Raw genomic sequence first — 18346 nt, forward strand, 5'->3', positions numbered from 1 at the left:
TCCTAGCCCACAGAAACAATAAAATCACAACAGTCCAAATAAACTAAAAAATAAATTTAAAAACATGTAAATCACCAACATACAGAGTGCTAGTGTGGCACAAACTGCACTTATACTACTGTATCATAAAAAAACTCACACTACAATAGCGTGAACAGTAAAATGACACTTTCTTCTTTATTTTTTTATTTTGTGACTTCTGCTCCTCGACCAACTAGTCAAAAGGTGGAGGGGAGAGAAACCGTCCTCAAGTTTGACTTCAACTTCCTTGATATATACCAAATTCTGCTTCTTTTATTGTAGACAGAAAAAACATGCATTCTCTGCTTGTCAGTGATGAAAAATGGATTTGGCTCAATGGAGGAACAGATCTTTCCCCATCCAATTTTTTATCAGTGTCACTGCCTGGTTATTGTCAGAGCAACAATGTTAAGAATATTGATGGTCATTACAGAACCATAACTCACAATTTACAACAGATGATTTTTTTTTAGTCAGCTAGGAATCAACCTGGTAGTAAGATTGATTGATGCATTTCTAACTTCTATGAACGATCAGTTGTAGACAGAGAAGATCAAGAGGAGTTGTGGCATAACTTTACTGATTAATTAAAATTTGTTTGGCAACACATTGACTACGATTTTGTTGGAGCCGATATGTGTTCACTACTCTTTCATGATCTGTTGCTTCCTTTATCTTACTTGGAGTTTGATTTAGTAAACAGTTCCCATTTGACAGCAAGTGAAGAAAATGACAAATCTAAATTTGTTTACAAGGAGTGGTCTGCAACAACATCAACATGAGATCAAATACAATTTGTAGCAAAGCTTGGATGTGGAAGTTTAGAAGGGAAGTAAGTATTCAACCGATCATAGTAGCAGGTGATATTTATGTTAAAATGTTTACTGACTTCTTGAAAGCATATAAAGTGGCTTTTACAAATCAGAATAGCATGAATTAGTTCACAAACTGTTGACTGCAAGAAAATTAATTAAAACCCGAGGGCAAGTATTTTTGTGCAAGAGCATCCAAGTCAAACAAGAAGGTCAACTGGCCATGTAGGCTCAAGATTTATCGTTCACACTACCATAGCCATTTACTATTCCTGTGATATGCACATTACAGTAGTAGGGCATTGTTCCTGCTATAGTAACAATATATTCATTTTCGGGGCTTTTATGTCTTGTCTTTTGTCTTGGACTTTCTAAGCATTCACATGACCTGTATTATGTGGCCTTTTAAACAAATGGAAGGCTAAGGGTAAGCAATGGTGATTATTACAAAATACTCCCATGGAAGCACTTCTATCCGTTCTCTCTGGGTCATTCCAATTAAAAATTTCACTTTGACTTATCTATTGAGATTATGAACCCTAAACACTCATTACCATAGTTTCCTCTTCAATCCATTTGTATTCTTGCAAAATTTCTATTTGTTCCTGCTCATATTTTTTTTATTCAATTGCTGGACAACAAGTTTTGCTTCCTAGATGCATCAGATTACAATTTCTCAAGGTCGAAGTTTGATCTTAAGAGATAATAACTAGCATCAAATTTTATTTCTGCAAATTATGTGCACAGAAGTTCAAGTTTGTTTTTTTTTTGTTTTATGGTTTCTTGCATTTAAAACCTTCTTAGTTCAATGGTAAGCATAGATTTTATCAGCACAAAGTTCTCTAAATGTCCTAGGAAAATTTGATAACCCTAAGGATAGCAATAAAGAGCCTATAGAAGACCAATGCTTCTTCAAGGCTATTATTAATCCATACGCTCCAACTATCTCAATCCAAATCCCAGTATGACTGGACAACAATGGTTGCCAATCCACACAAACCTTGCCACTGTTTTTAACGCATCCAACATGGAACTTGTTGGTTACAAAATATCAATTCTCCTACTGAGACCTAATAATAGCTCAAGTTTAAAAAATAAATAAATAAATCAAAAGAAGAGGGCAAGAGGAAGAAAGAAAAATATGCAATATCCACCAGTCTCCAATCGTGGAAGACAAGGGAAGGCATATAGCAAAGCACATAAACAAAGAATGAAACACAACAGTTCTTCCTTTGCAAAAGGTAAGTACACTTTCATCCATTGCATAGAACCTGGTCTGAGGTCACAAACATAAAATAATCATCTCCAATTATTTGCAAAAGAGCACCTCTAAAACAAATAGAGCATACAAAAAACACAACTGCAAAACCAAATTAGTTCTTTTCAATCTGGTGCTTTCAGAAAATTCAAACCCCGGCAGAAATAAATGAGAATGATATGCAATATCTGCTAATGACAGCTGTAGTTCCAAAAGGTATGCTGTTGATGTATCAGGAACACCTCAGTACTCTGCCACCATTGCAGTGGAAGAGGCCTTGGCATATTGCTATGTTTGGATCAAGATGCGGACCTACTTCAGAAAAAAGTGGGAGGTTGAGACACTAAGCTTCATGTTTAGGTAGCTTCAATGTGAGGAAAATAAGACCATGGGTGGAAAAGTCATCTTAGCAGACAGTCCTAAAGCACACAGATAACTTCTTAGTCCAAGCCCTTTTATCATCTTGCAGAACTGGAGAGAACTGCTACTACCTCAGCAATTCAAGGAACTTCAATATCTTCAAGATGACCTTGATTTCCTTATCCAGCTGTCATCATAAAATTCTAGCATTGTATCATTTACAGCTAAGAAGCAATATATTACTCCATTCTCCATCAGGAGGAGAGAGGGGAGTACATTAGTCAGACCATATCTATCTGAAATGCTATTCTATCTCATCTCATGTCCATGTCCACCTCCGGCACCAGGATTGTGAGTTCAGGCAAGACATTGTAAGACAAAATTATCCAGGAGCTTGTCCTTCTGCATTGAGTTTTAATGAAGAAGTTAAGAAAATGATATCATAGAAAGGATGGTGAAAATAACAATCTATTTATGAGGTGTTTCGAAGGCCAAAATAATTGAGGCCTCTGCAATGTAACATGCCCATGTTTGAGAACTTAAGGGAATCCTATCTTGGTTTCTTGAGAATGCAAGGCATCCCCAAGCTCAAAGGGTACTCAATATCCACATCTTCCTTTGGCTATCTTCAATTTTCCACTGTCCATCTTAAATGAAAAATATCCCTATTATTCATGACTCTAGAAAGGAATTGCCCCTCCTTATTTAGTGTTGTTAATGTTTTTGGTTATTGGTATTACAATTTTTATTTATGCCTAATAATTATGATTGGTTTTTAGCACTATTAGGATTAAATAATTACTGTGGCTGTTGCTACCACCACCACCGTCCATTATATTATTATTTTATTATATGTACACATGTACATTACAAGAATGTACTCAATATTATTATCTCTAGTTTAAGGGCATTCTACATCTTATCAAAATAACATTAGAATAACCATGCTATGTTAAACACTAAAATTCTATATTCCCAAGAATCCTAATGAGCAAACCAAACAAAAAAATGTTACTAATTCTATTATCGTGCATAATATGCCCAGTGATGAGGGCATTTAGGATTCCTTGGTTCTAATTTCCAATAGCACTCGGCTTGAGATAGAAGATACTGTATGGATATGACAGTCCCAGCACCTTGTGGAGATCCAATTCTGGGCATTTCCAAGCATTCTATCACATATGTTAATATTTTCAAATACATTAAGTGAACAAGATCTTTTGAGATTCTACTTAAAAATTAATTAAAAGAATGAGAATTTTAAAAATAAAATATAAAGTTGAGACAGCAACAATGGCCTCCAGCTTCCAGTTCCAGCATAGCCCATCATCATCATCATCATCATAAATAAGCAAATAAATAAAATGACTATATGGATAACTAAAACTTACATTGCCAGTACAAAGTTCAGCCAAGATACAGCCAAGCGACCAAATGTCTATCTTTTTATCATATGGAAGTCCCAGAATGACCTCTGGTGCACGATAGGACCTAGACTGTACATATGAGCAGAGATGATCCGTTTCAAAACAACTACTTCCAAGATCAATGACCTTCACCTCACATCTGCTATAGCTTTTCACTAAAATATTCTCAGGCTTCAAATCACAATGTATTAGGCCAAGTCCATGCAAGAACTGAAGCGCCTCCAAACATTGGATGGTGATTGACTGCACAAATCAATTCAGAAGAGCATTATGTACAAGCACATTTGTGGAATAAAGAGACCTCAAAAAATAACTAACTGCCCACAAACCTGCAATCTTGGCATTGTAAAATAAACTTCCCCTCCAGATTCTCTATTAAACTTGTGAAACTCATATAAGTTTGCCTTAAGAAGTTCACATACAATTAACAAGTGCTCCTGAAAATAAAAGGCCAGCTCACAAGTCAACCCATATGGCATGTGTAAAAGATTCATTATACCAGGCACCAGTAAAGAAAGTGAAAGAACAAAAAAAGGACAAGATAAAAGAAATCTGTTAGATTGTGACCACCAATAAATGTGCCTTTCATGGAGATGCATTCTTAAGAGAGCATGCCAGAGTGCAGTGATGGGGCATATGATAGTCCTTGAAAAGCTTGACAAATTAGTGAAACAGCGAACTCTCTGTGAATGCATCTTTCATAGAGACATGCATTCAAGAATATCATATGGCATCTAATTCGGCATGTCAATTACATGAAAATTTTACAAAATTTAGTAATCATACTCATCACACAAGTTCAATGGATGTGGCTCTAGGGAACACAACCCATGTTTATGCTGCATGGATTGTTCCACAAAAGGGGATATAGCGAAATTGGTAGACACTACAGACATAACTGGATTGAGCCTAGGTATGGAAACCTACTAAATGAGAACTTGATTGTATCGTACATCATCCAATCAAAAATGAAATATAAGCCAACAACGCATAATATTTACCATAAAGAATGTTTCAAGTCACCTAAATTGCATTGTGTATTTTTTATAAGCTAATTCTACTATGTGCTGTAGCAAACAAAAAATAGACTCTTACTTTCCCAAAATATATACTGATCTATGAAATGAGGCTGACCTCAAAATAACTCTTACAATAAAATAAATTAAATTATTGAATTATGAATACAAAAAATGGACACACAGCTTAATGCTTTGGTTGATGGATCTCAACAGAACTTCACTTGTTGGAAGCCGAACAATACTCTCTCAAAATCTCAACTACCCTAAAGAGTTAAACACTTCAACCTAGCATGTTTTCTTTGGCATACATTTAATGAGTTTAAGAACTTAAAATCTGCATGTTTTTAATCTTCCAAAATCTCATATGTTTGAAGCTTTAGAATTCGAGCTCCAAAGTAAAATTATTTGTCAAGAAGCTTTGTTTTTAAAAGAAAATGTTTGACTGGGATATCAAATACAAAAAAGCACATATGAACCCTGAATTCGACCATAATTAGTACATTCTTTTGACAATTAATGTGAGAAATTATTAAAACAAATTCAACCCCCTCCCCCCAGGGTTCAAATGAAAAAGGAAGAATAAAATTGAAAAAAAAAAATTGATTTAGGTAAGAAATTGATACGACAATTTGAGATTTTTGCTATAGAAGCATTTGCAGGCTGCAGCATGTGGATTGTTGCACAGTTTTGGTTCCACTGAGCTGGGTCCTAGGAGTAGAGGCCCAGAACCATAGTCTGGTCCTGCATTTTCACATGAAGAGCCTGCTATTATGACTTGAAACAATGCCTTGCACTTGACAACACAAGTTCTCCATCATTATGCCACAATAACCCCTATAATTCAATGCATATGCATATGAAACATGAATCAATCCGGGGCAGTCATCATCACACCATGCCCGAGTTTCAATGAAATGCACTAACAGATCATGATCCATCAGATCTGGCGATGCCTTCATTATCATGAAGGATATGGCCTAATGTTATTGCAATTTCATTAATCGATACCAACACAATTTTACAGCCATTTGTCTTGCATATTTTTATAAATAAACCCATTTACTGATGTGAATTTGTACTACCAAATAGAGCCATCTGTATCTTAGTTAACAAGGTATATTGACAGATGTTACATCTTGTGAACACATAATATGAACACACACACAAACACTACAAATACAACACAAAATATTATATGATACATAAAATAAACACACTATGCCTATTTTCTGACAAAATTTCAAGGGAAATCTGTTTAGCACTTTTTCAAAGCAAAATGAAACAGCATCCAAACAGCATTCATATCAAAGAACTCCCAGAATTTACTCATACCCGCAGTCTCTGGTTTTCCATGCCTTTTTCTTGCAAATAAAGAATGAAGTCAAAATCTCAACCGAATACCATTAGGCTGCAACTCTAGCCTGGCCTTCACCTGGACCCCACAAGCCTGTAAATAACAACAGGAAAACTTCCTCCTGGAACCAATTTGCTGAAAGTTCCCTGTCCATATGTCAGCTGCCTCTACTTTCACATTCCACAAAACAATCACCACCCCACAAGTACCTGGCAAGAAAAAAATCTATTACCATTTCTAACACCCCAAACGCCTCTAATAAAATATGTAAACAAACAGAGACCCCTTTCCCTAAGAAATTTTTTACAACAGTCACCTTCCAGTTGTCCTTTGAACACCGCACAATCAAGAGTATAGCATTCTCACCCTCCATAAAAGTACATTAAAACCCTTACTTTCCTTGACCCCTGTTGTCCCCTTAGCACCTCCACTGCTATAATAATGACTGAGAATTCCAATCCTTTTAACTTCCTTTCCTGCCATACCTGCTCCTCAAACAATCAAATCCTTCAAAGGAGACTCCAATTAGATTACTTGGTGATTTCACCCTGCATGACGCCCAGTTTGAAACCTGCTCTTGAAGATGATCACACAGCAATTCAACTCAAAAACTCCATCCAGCAAACAAGATAATGATTGGGTAACATACTAGCACATGAAGCACCTATGAGCTATGATGACTGAAGACCTCCATCAACTCCTTGAAACCCACGGAGGTTGTTATGAGGGGTAATACCTCAGACCATGGTTTTTAAACCCAGACCAGAGAGGCAGATCCAACCAGGCCTGACCGGGACCGGAACCGGCTCATTTACCTGTCTGGATGATGGCTGCAAACCGGATAGACCGAGATCAACCCAGACAGAACCTGTCAACTTGGACCCAGCCTGAACCAGTGACCTGGCTGGGTTGACCCAACGTCTTTCATAAATACAATAAAAAGAAAGTTTGCAGCCAAAAGGGATAAAACCCACAACCTGCTGCAAGGTAAAGGAGAGAGGCTCGCCACTGAATCCGCTGCAAGCTTGTGTTTAATTTTCTAACAAAGTATAGATGGATATTTTCTATACAAGGGCATCTACATATGAGTGCACCCACATCCATATTCCATACAGGCTTACATGCTGTGAAGTCCATGGCAGTACACCCACATGTATGCACACGCTGTATGTATAATTTAATTAAAATTTAAATTCTTTTATTTGAACAAAATAAAGTACAAAATTATTTAAATTTTGTCTAAACTCATTCAAATTCAAATTAATGCATGCTCTAAAATTCATTTTCACAAAGAATTATATCCTCTCTTGTTCTTTCTAAATATTGTTATAAATTGATCCACGTCTTCTACCATACGTCAAACTTAATTGAGTAAAATATTCTACGACTATCATCTAATATGAGCTTAAATATTATTATTAAGCCCTACTCACAATACAATTATGTTTGTAATAAATATATATAACTGGTTCGAACACTGGTCTGACCCACCAGTTCAACTGGTTGGATCAACCCAGTTGCTTTACCAGGTTGGTCACCGGTCCAGGTTTTAAAAAGAAAAACACCTTAAGACATACCCTTAATATCTTTCTCTTGGCTGCTTCCCAAGCATGAACTCTCAAAATCTTCTCTTCCAACCACCAAATCACTCGACATCTTAATTGAGTAATATTCTACGACTATCATCTAATATGAGCTTGAATATTATTATTAAGCCCTACTCACAATACAATTATGTTTGTAATAAATATATATAACTGGTTCGAACACTGGTCTGACCCACCAGTTCAACTGGTTGGATCAACCCAGTTGCTTTACCAGGTTGGTCACCGGTGCAGGTTTTAAAAAGAAAAACGCCTTAAGACATATCCTTAATATCTTTCTCTTGGCTGCTTCCCAAGCATGAACTCTCAAAATCTTCTCTTCCAACCACCAAATCACTCGACATCTTCCTAAGCGAACCCAACATAGAAAATTCTTCCCAAAACCTCAACCCTCTTTCTAAGCCCTGTTCCTGCCCGCCTCTAATCCTGAACTATGCCTCTCTACACCCCCCCCCCCCCCCCCCCCCCCCACCCCTCCTCAGATTAACATACAAAATCAACCCCACTTTAAGAGCCTAACCCCAACAAGCTTGTTTTACTTGATCTTTTTCCTGGATTCAACCCAACCTTGGGCCCACAATTTTAAAGTAAGCCTTCAGACAGGCTTAAATTCTACCTTAAAATAGCTAAAGCTCATAAAATCTATAAATTTTTCGGCTAGTGGGAGATTGATGGGCAAGTTTTTGCGGTGGGAATCAACACAAAATGCCATCTATAGTTCTATTGGAATCTTTATTCTGAACCATGATTACCATTAAGTGAGCAATTTAAAAGTTTAAGCTAGAACATTGCAGGCCAATAATGTATATCAAACTTCAACCCTCAATGCTCTCCCTCAAATCAGACTAATCACGTATGGAAGTCTAAAAACATGCTAAAGAAAAACCATTAAGTGTACAAATAAACTTAAGAAAATATAACAAACAGAAGATAAATGTAGGAAACAGCAAAAATTTAACCAGGATATCCTGACCACCAAGGCGCTAACACCAAGTCACTTGACTTAAAAGCTCAAGCTATTAAATTGTCAACCAAGGTATTGGTGATAAAGCTCTGAGCCAAAATGATTTTACCATGGCTGTTTTGTAAGAAAATTGAGAGGTTCTTTAGGGGCTTTTCATGAGCCTCACAAGATATCTAGATGCTTCTATATGCTATAAGTGAGATTTTAAGACAGCCTAAACCATTGTAACTTTCATTCCTAAGAATACTGAGGCAATTAACACTGCAGAATTCTTCCCTATTGGCTCAGTGAGGAGTGTGTACTAGCATATCTCCAATGTGTTTGTTTTCAAGAAATTGAGAAAACTGTGGTGCCATGTTAAAATGTTTTGGTTGAACAAAATTCTAGATTAAAACAGCACCCTAGGGGGTGCCACCCAATTACAAACATGAAGAAGAAAAAATGCAAAAAGAGATCAATCAACAGTATAGTGTATCCAATATATAAAAAAATTACATGAGTGACCAGCACCAAACCAGGAAGGTAGAAAACCATCTATCATTGAGGATTGTGGGAGAAGTAGAAGTTCCTTCATGAGCTTCCACCCAATCAAATAGATGGTGAGAGAGCTCAAGGACAAGGCTGTCTTTCCTTCCTCTATGGCTCTATTCGCAGAAATACCCTTCCAACCCAGATTCCTTTTCCCACAGATTCAACAGTGACCCATTGCTGTCCTGAAAGAGCAGTGGCCAGATTCCAAAATATTCTGGCCCAGGGGGAAATGGAGCAGAAGGTGGTCAACAGTTTCAGCATCAACATCGCAAAGAAAGCATATATTAACCAAAATGAAAGCCCTTCTCTGAAGATTATTAAGTGTAAGAATCTTCCCCAAAGTTGCCTGGCGCAAGTGTCAATGGAACAGCAAAGCAAAAGATTTCTTTCCTTACTTCAGCCCACATTTATTTCCTTATAATTCCATTCATTATTTTGTACAGTTAGCATATATTTAGTTTACATGTATAGGGCTTGACAGATTATAGTTACTTGTATAGGGCTAGAATCATGCGAGACCTTATTTACTTTTCATGTATAGCATTCTTGTAAAGTCTATATATAATATACAGAACCCAAGGCCAATTTATTAGACCATTCACAAAATATTTGACAGCAAGAATATTCCAAATGGCTTTCCAAGGGGAATCAAATCTGGTCTCACAGCCCCTCTACAGCCCCTCTCAAGCTTCTTGTGGAAAGATCTGACTAAGCGACCATTTTTATTGAGCTTCCACAAGGGTACATCCAAATTGATCCTGGTGAAGTTTCTATAAAACAGCCATAAAAATCAGCAAAAGGTTCAAGCTTTCAATCATGAGCATTGGAACAAGAAAAATGTACCAGGCTGCCCCGTTGACAGCCTGGAACAAAGCACTTTGTTACAGGAAAAATTGAAGATTGCAGGAAATTGAGAGCTCAGAGGGATGAGTCATGCCAGCCGTCACACCAAAAGGAGTTGCTCCCATTTCAAACATGGAAGTGGATGAGATCCACCCATTGTGTCCACAGCAACCATACCATCACCACAAAAGTCAAACACTGAACACTGCCTTGGTGCATTTGCCTGGTGAAGTTTCTATAAAACAGCCAAAAAAATCAGCAAAAGGTTCAAGCTTTCAATCATGAGCATTGGAAATTGAGAGCTCAGAGGAGATGATTCATGCCAGCTGTCACGCCAAAGGGAGTCACTCCCATTTCAAACATGGAAGTGGATGAGATCCACCCATTGTGTCCACAGCAGCAATACCTTCATCATCAATAGTCAAACACTGAACACTGCCTTGGTGCATTTGAAATCCACACTTTGTGGTCAACACCATGGTAAAGCAATGATCTATCTCCAAAGTACTCCTCATTTATGAATCTCCACATCCACTTACCCACGAAATCCTCCTTGATGAGAGAGAGAGAGAGAGAGAGAGTTGGGACCTAGACAACCTCTTGGGTTTGGTTGCTAGACAACATTCCACCTAACTAAATGAAACTTACACACTTCCCCATAATTTTCCCAAAGAATTTTTTTTTTCCAAATGTCTTACAATCTTATTGGCACAGAACAAGGACTAGGGCAGAAGGGCATGAAATAAACTAGGAGGTTGGAGAAGGTGCTTTGGATGAGAGTGAATCTACCACTTTGAAAAGGAAGTCATGCTTCTAACCAGCCATTTTTCAAAAAAAAAAAAAATTCAACAATAGGATCCTTAAACCTCTTTTCATTGAACTATGCACCAAGAGCGAGACCAAAGTAGATCATAGGAAAAGTAAAAACTTGCAGCCCATGATACTAGACAAAGATTGCAATAGTTCGCATTTCCAATGGGAGCTTTCCCAAATTTTTTAACTAGAAATTGCACCAAAGCAAATAAGTAATCAACTGGGATTAAGATTTTCATGAGCTTCTGCTTCACCAGAGGATCATGGTATCATCTCAAAAAGATGAGAAACTTCCAGCTTCCTAACATTTCCTTCCAGAGCCAACACTTTAAGAGTCTTGACTCAAGGCGTTTTGTAACAAAAGGCTGAGAACATCCATGACGATGATCAAAAGCAAGGGAAAAAGGGGATCTCCTTGTCATAATTTCCTGGAGGGTAAAAGAATCTTAAAGACAGCAATTAACTAGAATGGGAAGGACGTCGCCGGGTGATGCACTACTCTATGCAAGGAACATCCAAAAGGAAACCCCAGCAAACATGGTCAAAAGCACTTTCCATATCAAGTTTGCAGGCAATTCCACCCTTCCAAGCTCTTGAATGACTAAGCACAATTTCAAACGAAATGAGCACAGCATCCATGATTTGCCTCCATTCAACAAAGGCATGTTGGTCCTGCCCAATGGATTCTCCTAAGGTGATTTCTTTCTTTGCATGGATATCACCAATGGTGTTGCTGTTCCCATTTGAGTTTTTCTTTAATCTCTTTCAGCTTGGACATGAGAAAACAAAACTTGCATATACTTCAAAGTAGAAAGTAGACCACCACTCGTTGATAAGCTTTCCAAAACCCTCTTGTTTAAGCCACACGTTTCCAAAGTGGAAGGGAGTTGGCGCCACTTTATTTCTTTGGTGTATCTAACAAGAAGAGAAAGTGGTGGCTAGAGGTGAGGGAGGAGCTTTTTGGTAAACTTTGAAAATAGTCCTCCCAGCCCATCGAGATTAGATACCTATCAATTCTCGAGGAGGGGGTGCTCTCTTGAATTGGACCAGGTAAAATCGCCCCCAATAAGAGGGAGATCAACAAAACCATTCATATGATGTCCGTGAATACTTTCATAATTGTATTCTTCAAATTCCTCTAAACCTTTCAAGCGGGAAGAGCACCATGTTAAATTTCCATCTGACAAGTGATAACCAACAGAGCATCCAATATTGTTCTGGCTTCATATAGCTCATTCAACAGTAAATGCCTGGATGAACCTTTGCCTGGTCAATACGCGCCCATAAAGAACCAACAGAAATTGTCATCCAACTTAAAAGAGGCAAGAAACTGAGAAGACTCCAGTTGTGTGCTCAACCAGTTCAACAATGTTTTCCTTCCAAGTGACCAGGATCCCTCCAGCACAACCATCAACCTTTAGGCGAATCCAACTGTTGTTCTTATACATCCCTGGATACTAGTAGTGAGACTCCTGTCAATACTCAATAGTATCCAACTTAGTTTCCTTAAAACACATCATGTGTCTTGTTCAAACTATTAAAAAACACTTCTCAGCACGCCTTTTGGCTTTATCACTGAGGCCCCTGACATTCCAAGTGATGATTTTTAAAGTTTTTAAGTCCAAAAAATATCTCTTGCTGCATCCAGCCACCTCAGTATCTAAAAAAAAAACTCGCATTTTCTATGATTATATCACAATTAACAGAAAACTCCACTCATTTCAACTCCCTACGTTGATCTTCCTTTTTGCTGCTCTAAGCATTCCTGGGGTAAGATTCATCAGCCCAGCTCTTCTGCAGCTGTTGAGATCACGTGCCACCCGTAAGAGTCAAGTCCATCGGGAAAAGTGATTTGCCTCCTCCTCCTTTCCTGAGGTCTTGACAGTGCAAGGAACCTACCTAAGTCATTCTTTTTGAGTTGGAACATCAGGATTTTCTCCCCATTCCTCTTCCTTCAAAGCCAAGATTGGGGCTGTTGCAGGCCGAGAAGTTAGCCCAAGAAAAAACCACCTCACCTTCCCCACCTCAAGGAAGATGGAAACACTTCTAGCCTTGCAGTATTTGGTGATCCTGGGCAAATCGATTCGTTCTTCATCAAGAACCAAGTCAAAAGATTTCTTTTCCGCAACCACCAACCTTCATGCATTACTTCACATAAGAGAGAGGACTAAATGGTTTAGGATCCTTTAACATAGACTCCAAGCACTAAATAAGTGATATAAAGTTATTTGAATAAGGTAGTGTAAAGGGAAAGGCATACCTAGAAAAACTCGGATTAAGCTAGTAAAAGGATAATTTTTTGACCCAGTCTGAGACTGAAAAGTTTGGGTGTCAAATTCCTTCATATTTTCAATTTTGAAAGCTCTTCCTAGAAAGCGCCCCCAGGAACGTTATTATGGAAATGAGCGCTTGTGGGGGAAGATTACTATGCCTAAGAAGCTAGATTTGATCATTGGAAAGAGGGGAGTACCAAGCCGGATAGGGATCCTTATGGTTTGGCATTATAAAAGTGGATCACAAAAAGGTGAAAGTCGTTAGACAGGAATTAAAGCTTGAGGTATTTAAGAGGGAGTGTCTTTGTTCACATACAGGTTTTGCATCCCCGGTCACTAGGTGCTGGTAAGAGACAAGATGCTATGGCTAGCCCAAGCATGATGCTCATTGCAGTTGGTTTTTCTTGGAATCTACTACAACAAAGCATGCTCAAGACTGAGACTAGAATTTGTAGTTACCATACAAGGAAAATGTTAGCATACAATGAGAGTGTTGGTTAGATGAAGTCCCATATGAAGGCAGCTCCAGCATATACTCTCATAACAAGGAGATTGCCAAAAGAGAGAGAGAGAGAGAGAGAGAGAGAGAGAGAGAAAAGGGGGGTAGAAGAAGAACATTGGTGATGGCAGATTTTTCTCGAAAGGCCATCTAGAAATCACATCACCCTACTAAAATTTCTTTTCTCAACTTGGAAAACAGCTTGATCTTTGTCTTTTGATAACGCGCACACAGTCTAGGGGTGAGCATTCGGTCAGTATGGCTAATTCGGTTAATTAACTGAATTAACAAAAAAAATGCAGTTAAAAAATAATGCAAACCAAACCAAACCAAAATTCCTTGTTAACCAATTCCCAAACCGACCGAACTGAAATTCAATTAACAAATTTTAACCGAATTAAATAGTAAAAAAATTAAATGTAAAAAAAAAAAAGTGCATGCTTTTCTATGGTTTCAAACTGATTGATTTTATAAAATGATTTCTATTACATATCTTCATTAATAGCTATGTGGCAGAGTCAACAAAATATAGCACAATACAATGATAAATCTTCATTCCTATTAAGTAGATTAGAAGAGAAATGAGTAGTTCACAGCGACCAAACAAGCAGTGATCGGAGCAAAACCCTAACCTGTCAAAGCATAGAGTTTAAATTGTTAGAGGTTATTTATATATTTTTGTATTAATATTATTAAGTGTGCTAGTACGTTAATTAGTGAGAGTAAATAAGGGTATAATTGTCATTAGAAAGTGTTTAATTTGCATTATAAATAGAGGGAAAGACCTATAATCAAGTTAGGTTAATCATTTTAATCAAATCTTAACATGGTATCAGAGCATGATCCAACCTAATCCCTATTCCCCTCAGCCATCGCCGAAAAAACCATTCTCGCATCTGTCCTTCCCAGATCCACCTCCACCCCACATTATTTCACAAAACCAACCATACACTTAGAAACAAAACCCCAAAGCCTAACCCTACAAAACCCCATTGCTGGAGGAACCCCACGCATCAGCCACATACCAGCAGCACTAACCCCACGCGCTGAATTTCCGGCCACCTTTTTCCTTTTCTTTTTTCCTCTGCCATGTTCTGATTCCTTATCTAGACAATGTTATCAACCTGTTGGGCCAGTTTTTGGCTAAAAAATCCAACCTTTTTCAACCAAGCATTCGCGGTATTCCATTAATCTCAGTTCAGGGTTTGTGAAGGCTTCTTTGTGGGTTTTTTTTTGGAGTGGTGGCAGCGTTCCTATGTTCAATTGTGAGGCCATGGCAGTGCTATATCCGTCGGTGAGTCATTCACCTCACCCGTGATTTTATCGGTGGCTCAGTGCTTCACATAGTTTGCGATTGTCCCAATTAGTTTTGATTGTTATTGTTTAACATTGGTGCGGTTGCTGATTTGTGAGTGTTGGGATGGAATCTATGAATCCCAAAAATTTGTTTCCTACATCACTGCCACAAATAATGACTCAAAAATTGGATGGAAAGAACTATGTTCAATGGTCTAAAGTTGTTCAGGTTTATTTAGCAGGATTAGGAAAATCTGACCATTTGCTTCAACCAGATCCTTCTGATGAGAAGAGAAAAGGTGTGTGGGTTCAAGAAGATGCCTTGATTGTTTCCCTCTTGTGGAATTCAATGGAGTGATAGATTGCATAGATGTGTATGCATCCAAATACGTGCAAGGAGATTTGGGATTATGTCAAACTTCTACACTCTAGTAAAATTACACGTATGTATGATTTATCCAAAGAGTACTTTCAGTTACAACAAGGAGATAGGAGTATTGCAAATTATTTGAGATGAAGCATATTCATGAGGAGCTTAACGTTGCACAACCTATAACTACCAACATTTGTGAGATGCAAAAGCAGAGGGAGCAGATGATAGTTCTTTGTGTTATAGCTTCTTTGTGTTATAGCAGGCTTGAAACCCAAGTTTAAGGCAATCCAGTACCAGATACTTAGTAATGTCGAGCTGCCATCATTTGCGAAGTTTATTCTCGTGTCTTTCGAGCTTCCTTTAGCACGCATTCTCCTACTCTTGCATCTGGCTCTAAGAAGACAGCCTTTGGTACACAGGGTGATTCTAGTTCTCTACCAAACAGTCACAAAAGTTATCGAGGTAGATCGAGTGGTCGTAGTGGTAGAGACAGACAAGGTAGAGATACTCGCAAGTGCACTCATTGCGAACAGAGTAATCATACTATTGAGCAATGTTGGGATCTTCCCAGTAGACTTTCACGTGTTGCCAAGGCAGCCACCACCAACTTCACACCTTTGGGGGCAGCCAATTCAGCCACCACCAACTCCACACTTTTGGGGCCAAGTAGGTGGCAACATACTGTATCCATGTTAGAGGAAGAGTATTCCAAGTTCCAACAATATCAAGAGTCACAACAAGCTTCTTTTCCCATTGCATCTCTTGCACAAACAAGTAATCCCATAGTACGCATGTCATCCAGTACTTCTCGTCCTAGTCCATGGGTCATAGACTCCGGTACCACGGATCATATCACAAATATACCTAGCTTCTTCTTCACTCGTTAATATCCAACAAATTTACCTTGTGTTACTCTTGTTGATGGATACACCATTGCAATCAAGGGAATTGGGACTGTAAATCCCACTTCTTCTATTTCTCTTCCTTCGGTTTTATATATTCCCAAATTTCCTTTCAATCTTATGTTCATTAACAAAATTACCATATCCATGAATTGTTCAATCACATTCTTCCCTGATTATGTGGTTATTCAGGATTTGAAGACAAAGAATACGATTAGCAAAAGGCGTGAAGTTGGTGGCTCTATCACTTTGAGTCGCTATCTCCTTCTATCATCCACATTGTTGCTGCCACAACTTTTCAAATTCATTGTCGCCTTGGCCATCCTTCATTATAAAAGTTAAAATGTCTTGTTCTTAGTTTGAGTTTTGTGTCTAGTCTTGATTGTGAGTCTTGCAATTTTGGTAAAGCACCATCGTGTTCCTTTCACCTAATCAATAAATGAGCTGCAAGGCATTTTATGTTAGTTCATTCTAATGTTTGGGGTCTAGTAGGGTTGTGTCCAAATTGGGTTTTCAATACTTTGTAACCTTTGTGGATGATTATTCAAGAATGACTAGGTTATATTTAATAAAAGATCGTTTCAAGTTATTTCATGTATTTTGTGCTTTTTGTTCAGAAATAAAGACTTAATTTGGTTTGCTAGTTCAAATACTTCAACATGATAATGCTAAAGAGTATTTCAATGCACAATTCATTACTTATATGACTCAGTTTGGTATTGTCCATCAATCATCTTGAGCCTACACTCCTCAACAAAATGGGGTTACAGAAAGGAACAATAGACATCTTCTTTGTTATGACTCCTTATCACCCTCTTATTATTGTTTTGTTACTGTTATATCATCTACTACCCTTCCTAAATCTGTTTCGAAAACCTTAGCCCATTCTAGGTGGAGGGATGTTATGGTTGAAGAGATGAATGCTTTTGGGGCTTGGTACCTCTTCCTCCTGCAAGTTTGTGGTTGGTCATCAATGGGTTTACACTGTGAAAGTCAACCCTGATGGTCTTGTGGCTCATCTTGTTGCTAAGGAATACACTCAAGTATACGGTCTGGATCATTTTCATACTTTTTCTCAATTGCCAAACTTACACTAGTACATTTGTTCATCTCCTTGGCTACTACTTGTCATTGACCTCTCCATCAGTTAGATGTGAAGAATGTCTTCTTGCATGGTGACCTTGAGGAGGAGGTTTATATCGAGCAACCACCTTGGTTTATTGCTCAAGAGGAGTCAGGCTTAGTGTGTCAGCTCAAGAAGGCTTTATATGGTTTAAAACAGTCTCCCAAAGCAAGGTTTGGTCGTTTCAATGTTGTAGTACTTGAGTTTGGTCTTCAACGGTGTGTTGTGGAACATTCCGTGTTTTATCGTGATACTTCATCGGGTAGTATCCTAAATGTTTTTTATGTGGATGATATTGTTATTACAGGCAACGATGATATAGGTATTCAGAGTCTCAAACATTTTCTACAAGCTAAGTTTTAGACCAACCGTTGAAATACTTCTTGGCTGTAGAAGTATCTAGATTTTGTATGGGAATTGTTTTATCACAAAGGAAGCACATTCTTGATCTGTTTGATGAAACTAGATTGTTGGGATCTAAACCGGTTGATAAACCCATGGATCCTAACAGCAAGTTAGTGCTAGATATAGGTAATTTGATACCTAATCCTAGACAATACTGAAGACTTGTTGGAAAGTTGAATTTATCTCATAGTCACTCGGTCGGATATATTTTTTGCAACAAGTGTTGTGAGTAAATTTCTAAATTCTCCAAGGACAAGTCATTGGGACGCAGTAATTCACATCTTGAGATATCTCAAAGGTGCACCCAAGAGAGGTCTTTTATATTGTGATCAGTCACACTTATATCCATGGATATACAAATGTTGTTTGGGCTAGGTTGCCTTCCGTTTAGAGATCCACAACCGGGTACTGTATCTTGGTTGATGGTAATTTGGTTTCTTGGAAGAGTACGAGACAAAATATGGTAGTC

At 38.0% G+C, this 18346-nt stretch overlaps 1 protein-coding gene across 6 annotated transcripts in view; it reads right to left on the bottom strand.

Moving 5' to 3' along the window:
• Positions 1-18346, bottom strand: part of LOC131146367 (uncharacterized) — a 50672-nt gene that overhangs the window by 6445 nt on the left and 25881 nt on the right. For 4 of the 6 annotated variants that reach the window (XM_058095943.1, XM_058095945.1, XM_058095944.1 and 1 more), the window contains 2 exons: positions 4208-4315; positions 3843-4121 (listed from right to left, as the gene is read on the bottom strand). In XM_058095943.1, the coding sequence (XP_057951926.1) occupies positions 3843-4121; positions 4208-4315 (387 nt within the window). Of the gene's footprint in view, positions 1-2048; positions 2854-3842; positions 4122-4207; positions 4316-18346 lie in introns of those variants that run through there. The other 2 variants (XM_058095947.1, XM_058095948.1) reach the window with 1 other exon arrangement.

Source organism: Malania oleifera, chromosome 13, assembly GCF_029873635.1.
Source record: "Malania oleifera isolate guangnan ecotype guangnan chromosome 13, ASM2987363v1, whole genome shotgun sequence".
Classification (NCBI taxonomy): domain Eukaryota; kingdom Viridiplantae; phylum Streptophyta; class Magnoliopsida; order Santalales; family Ximeniaceae; genus Malania; species Malania oleifera.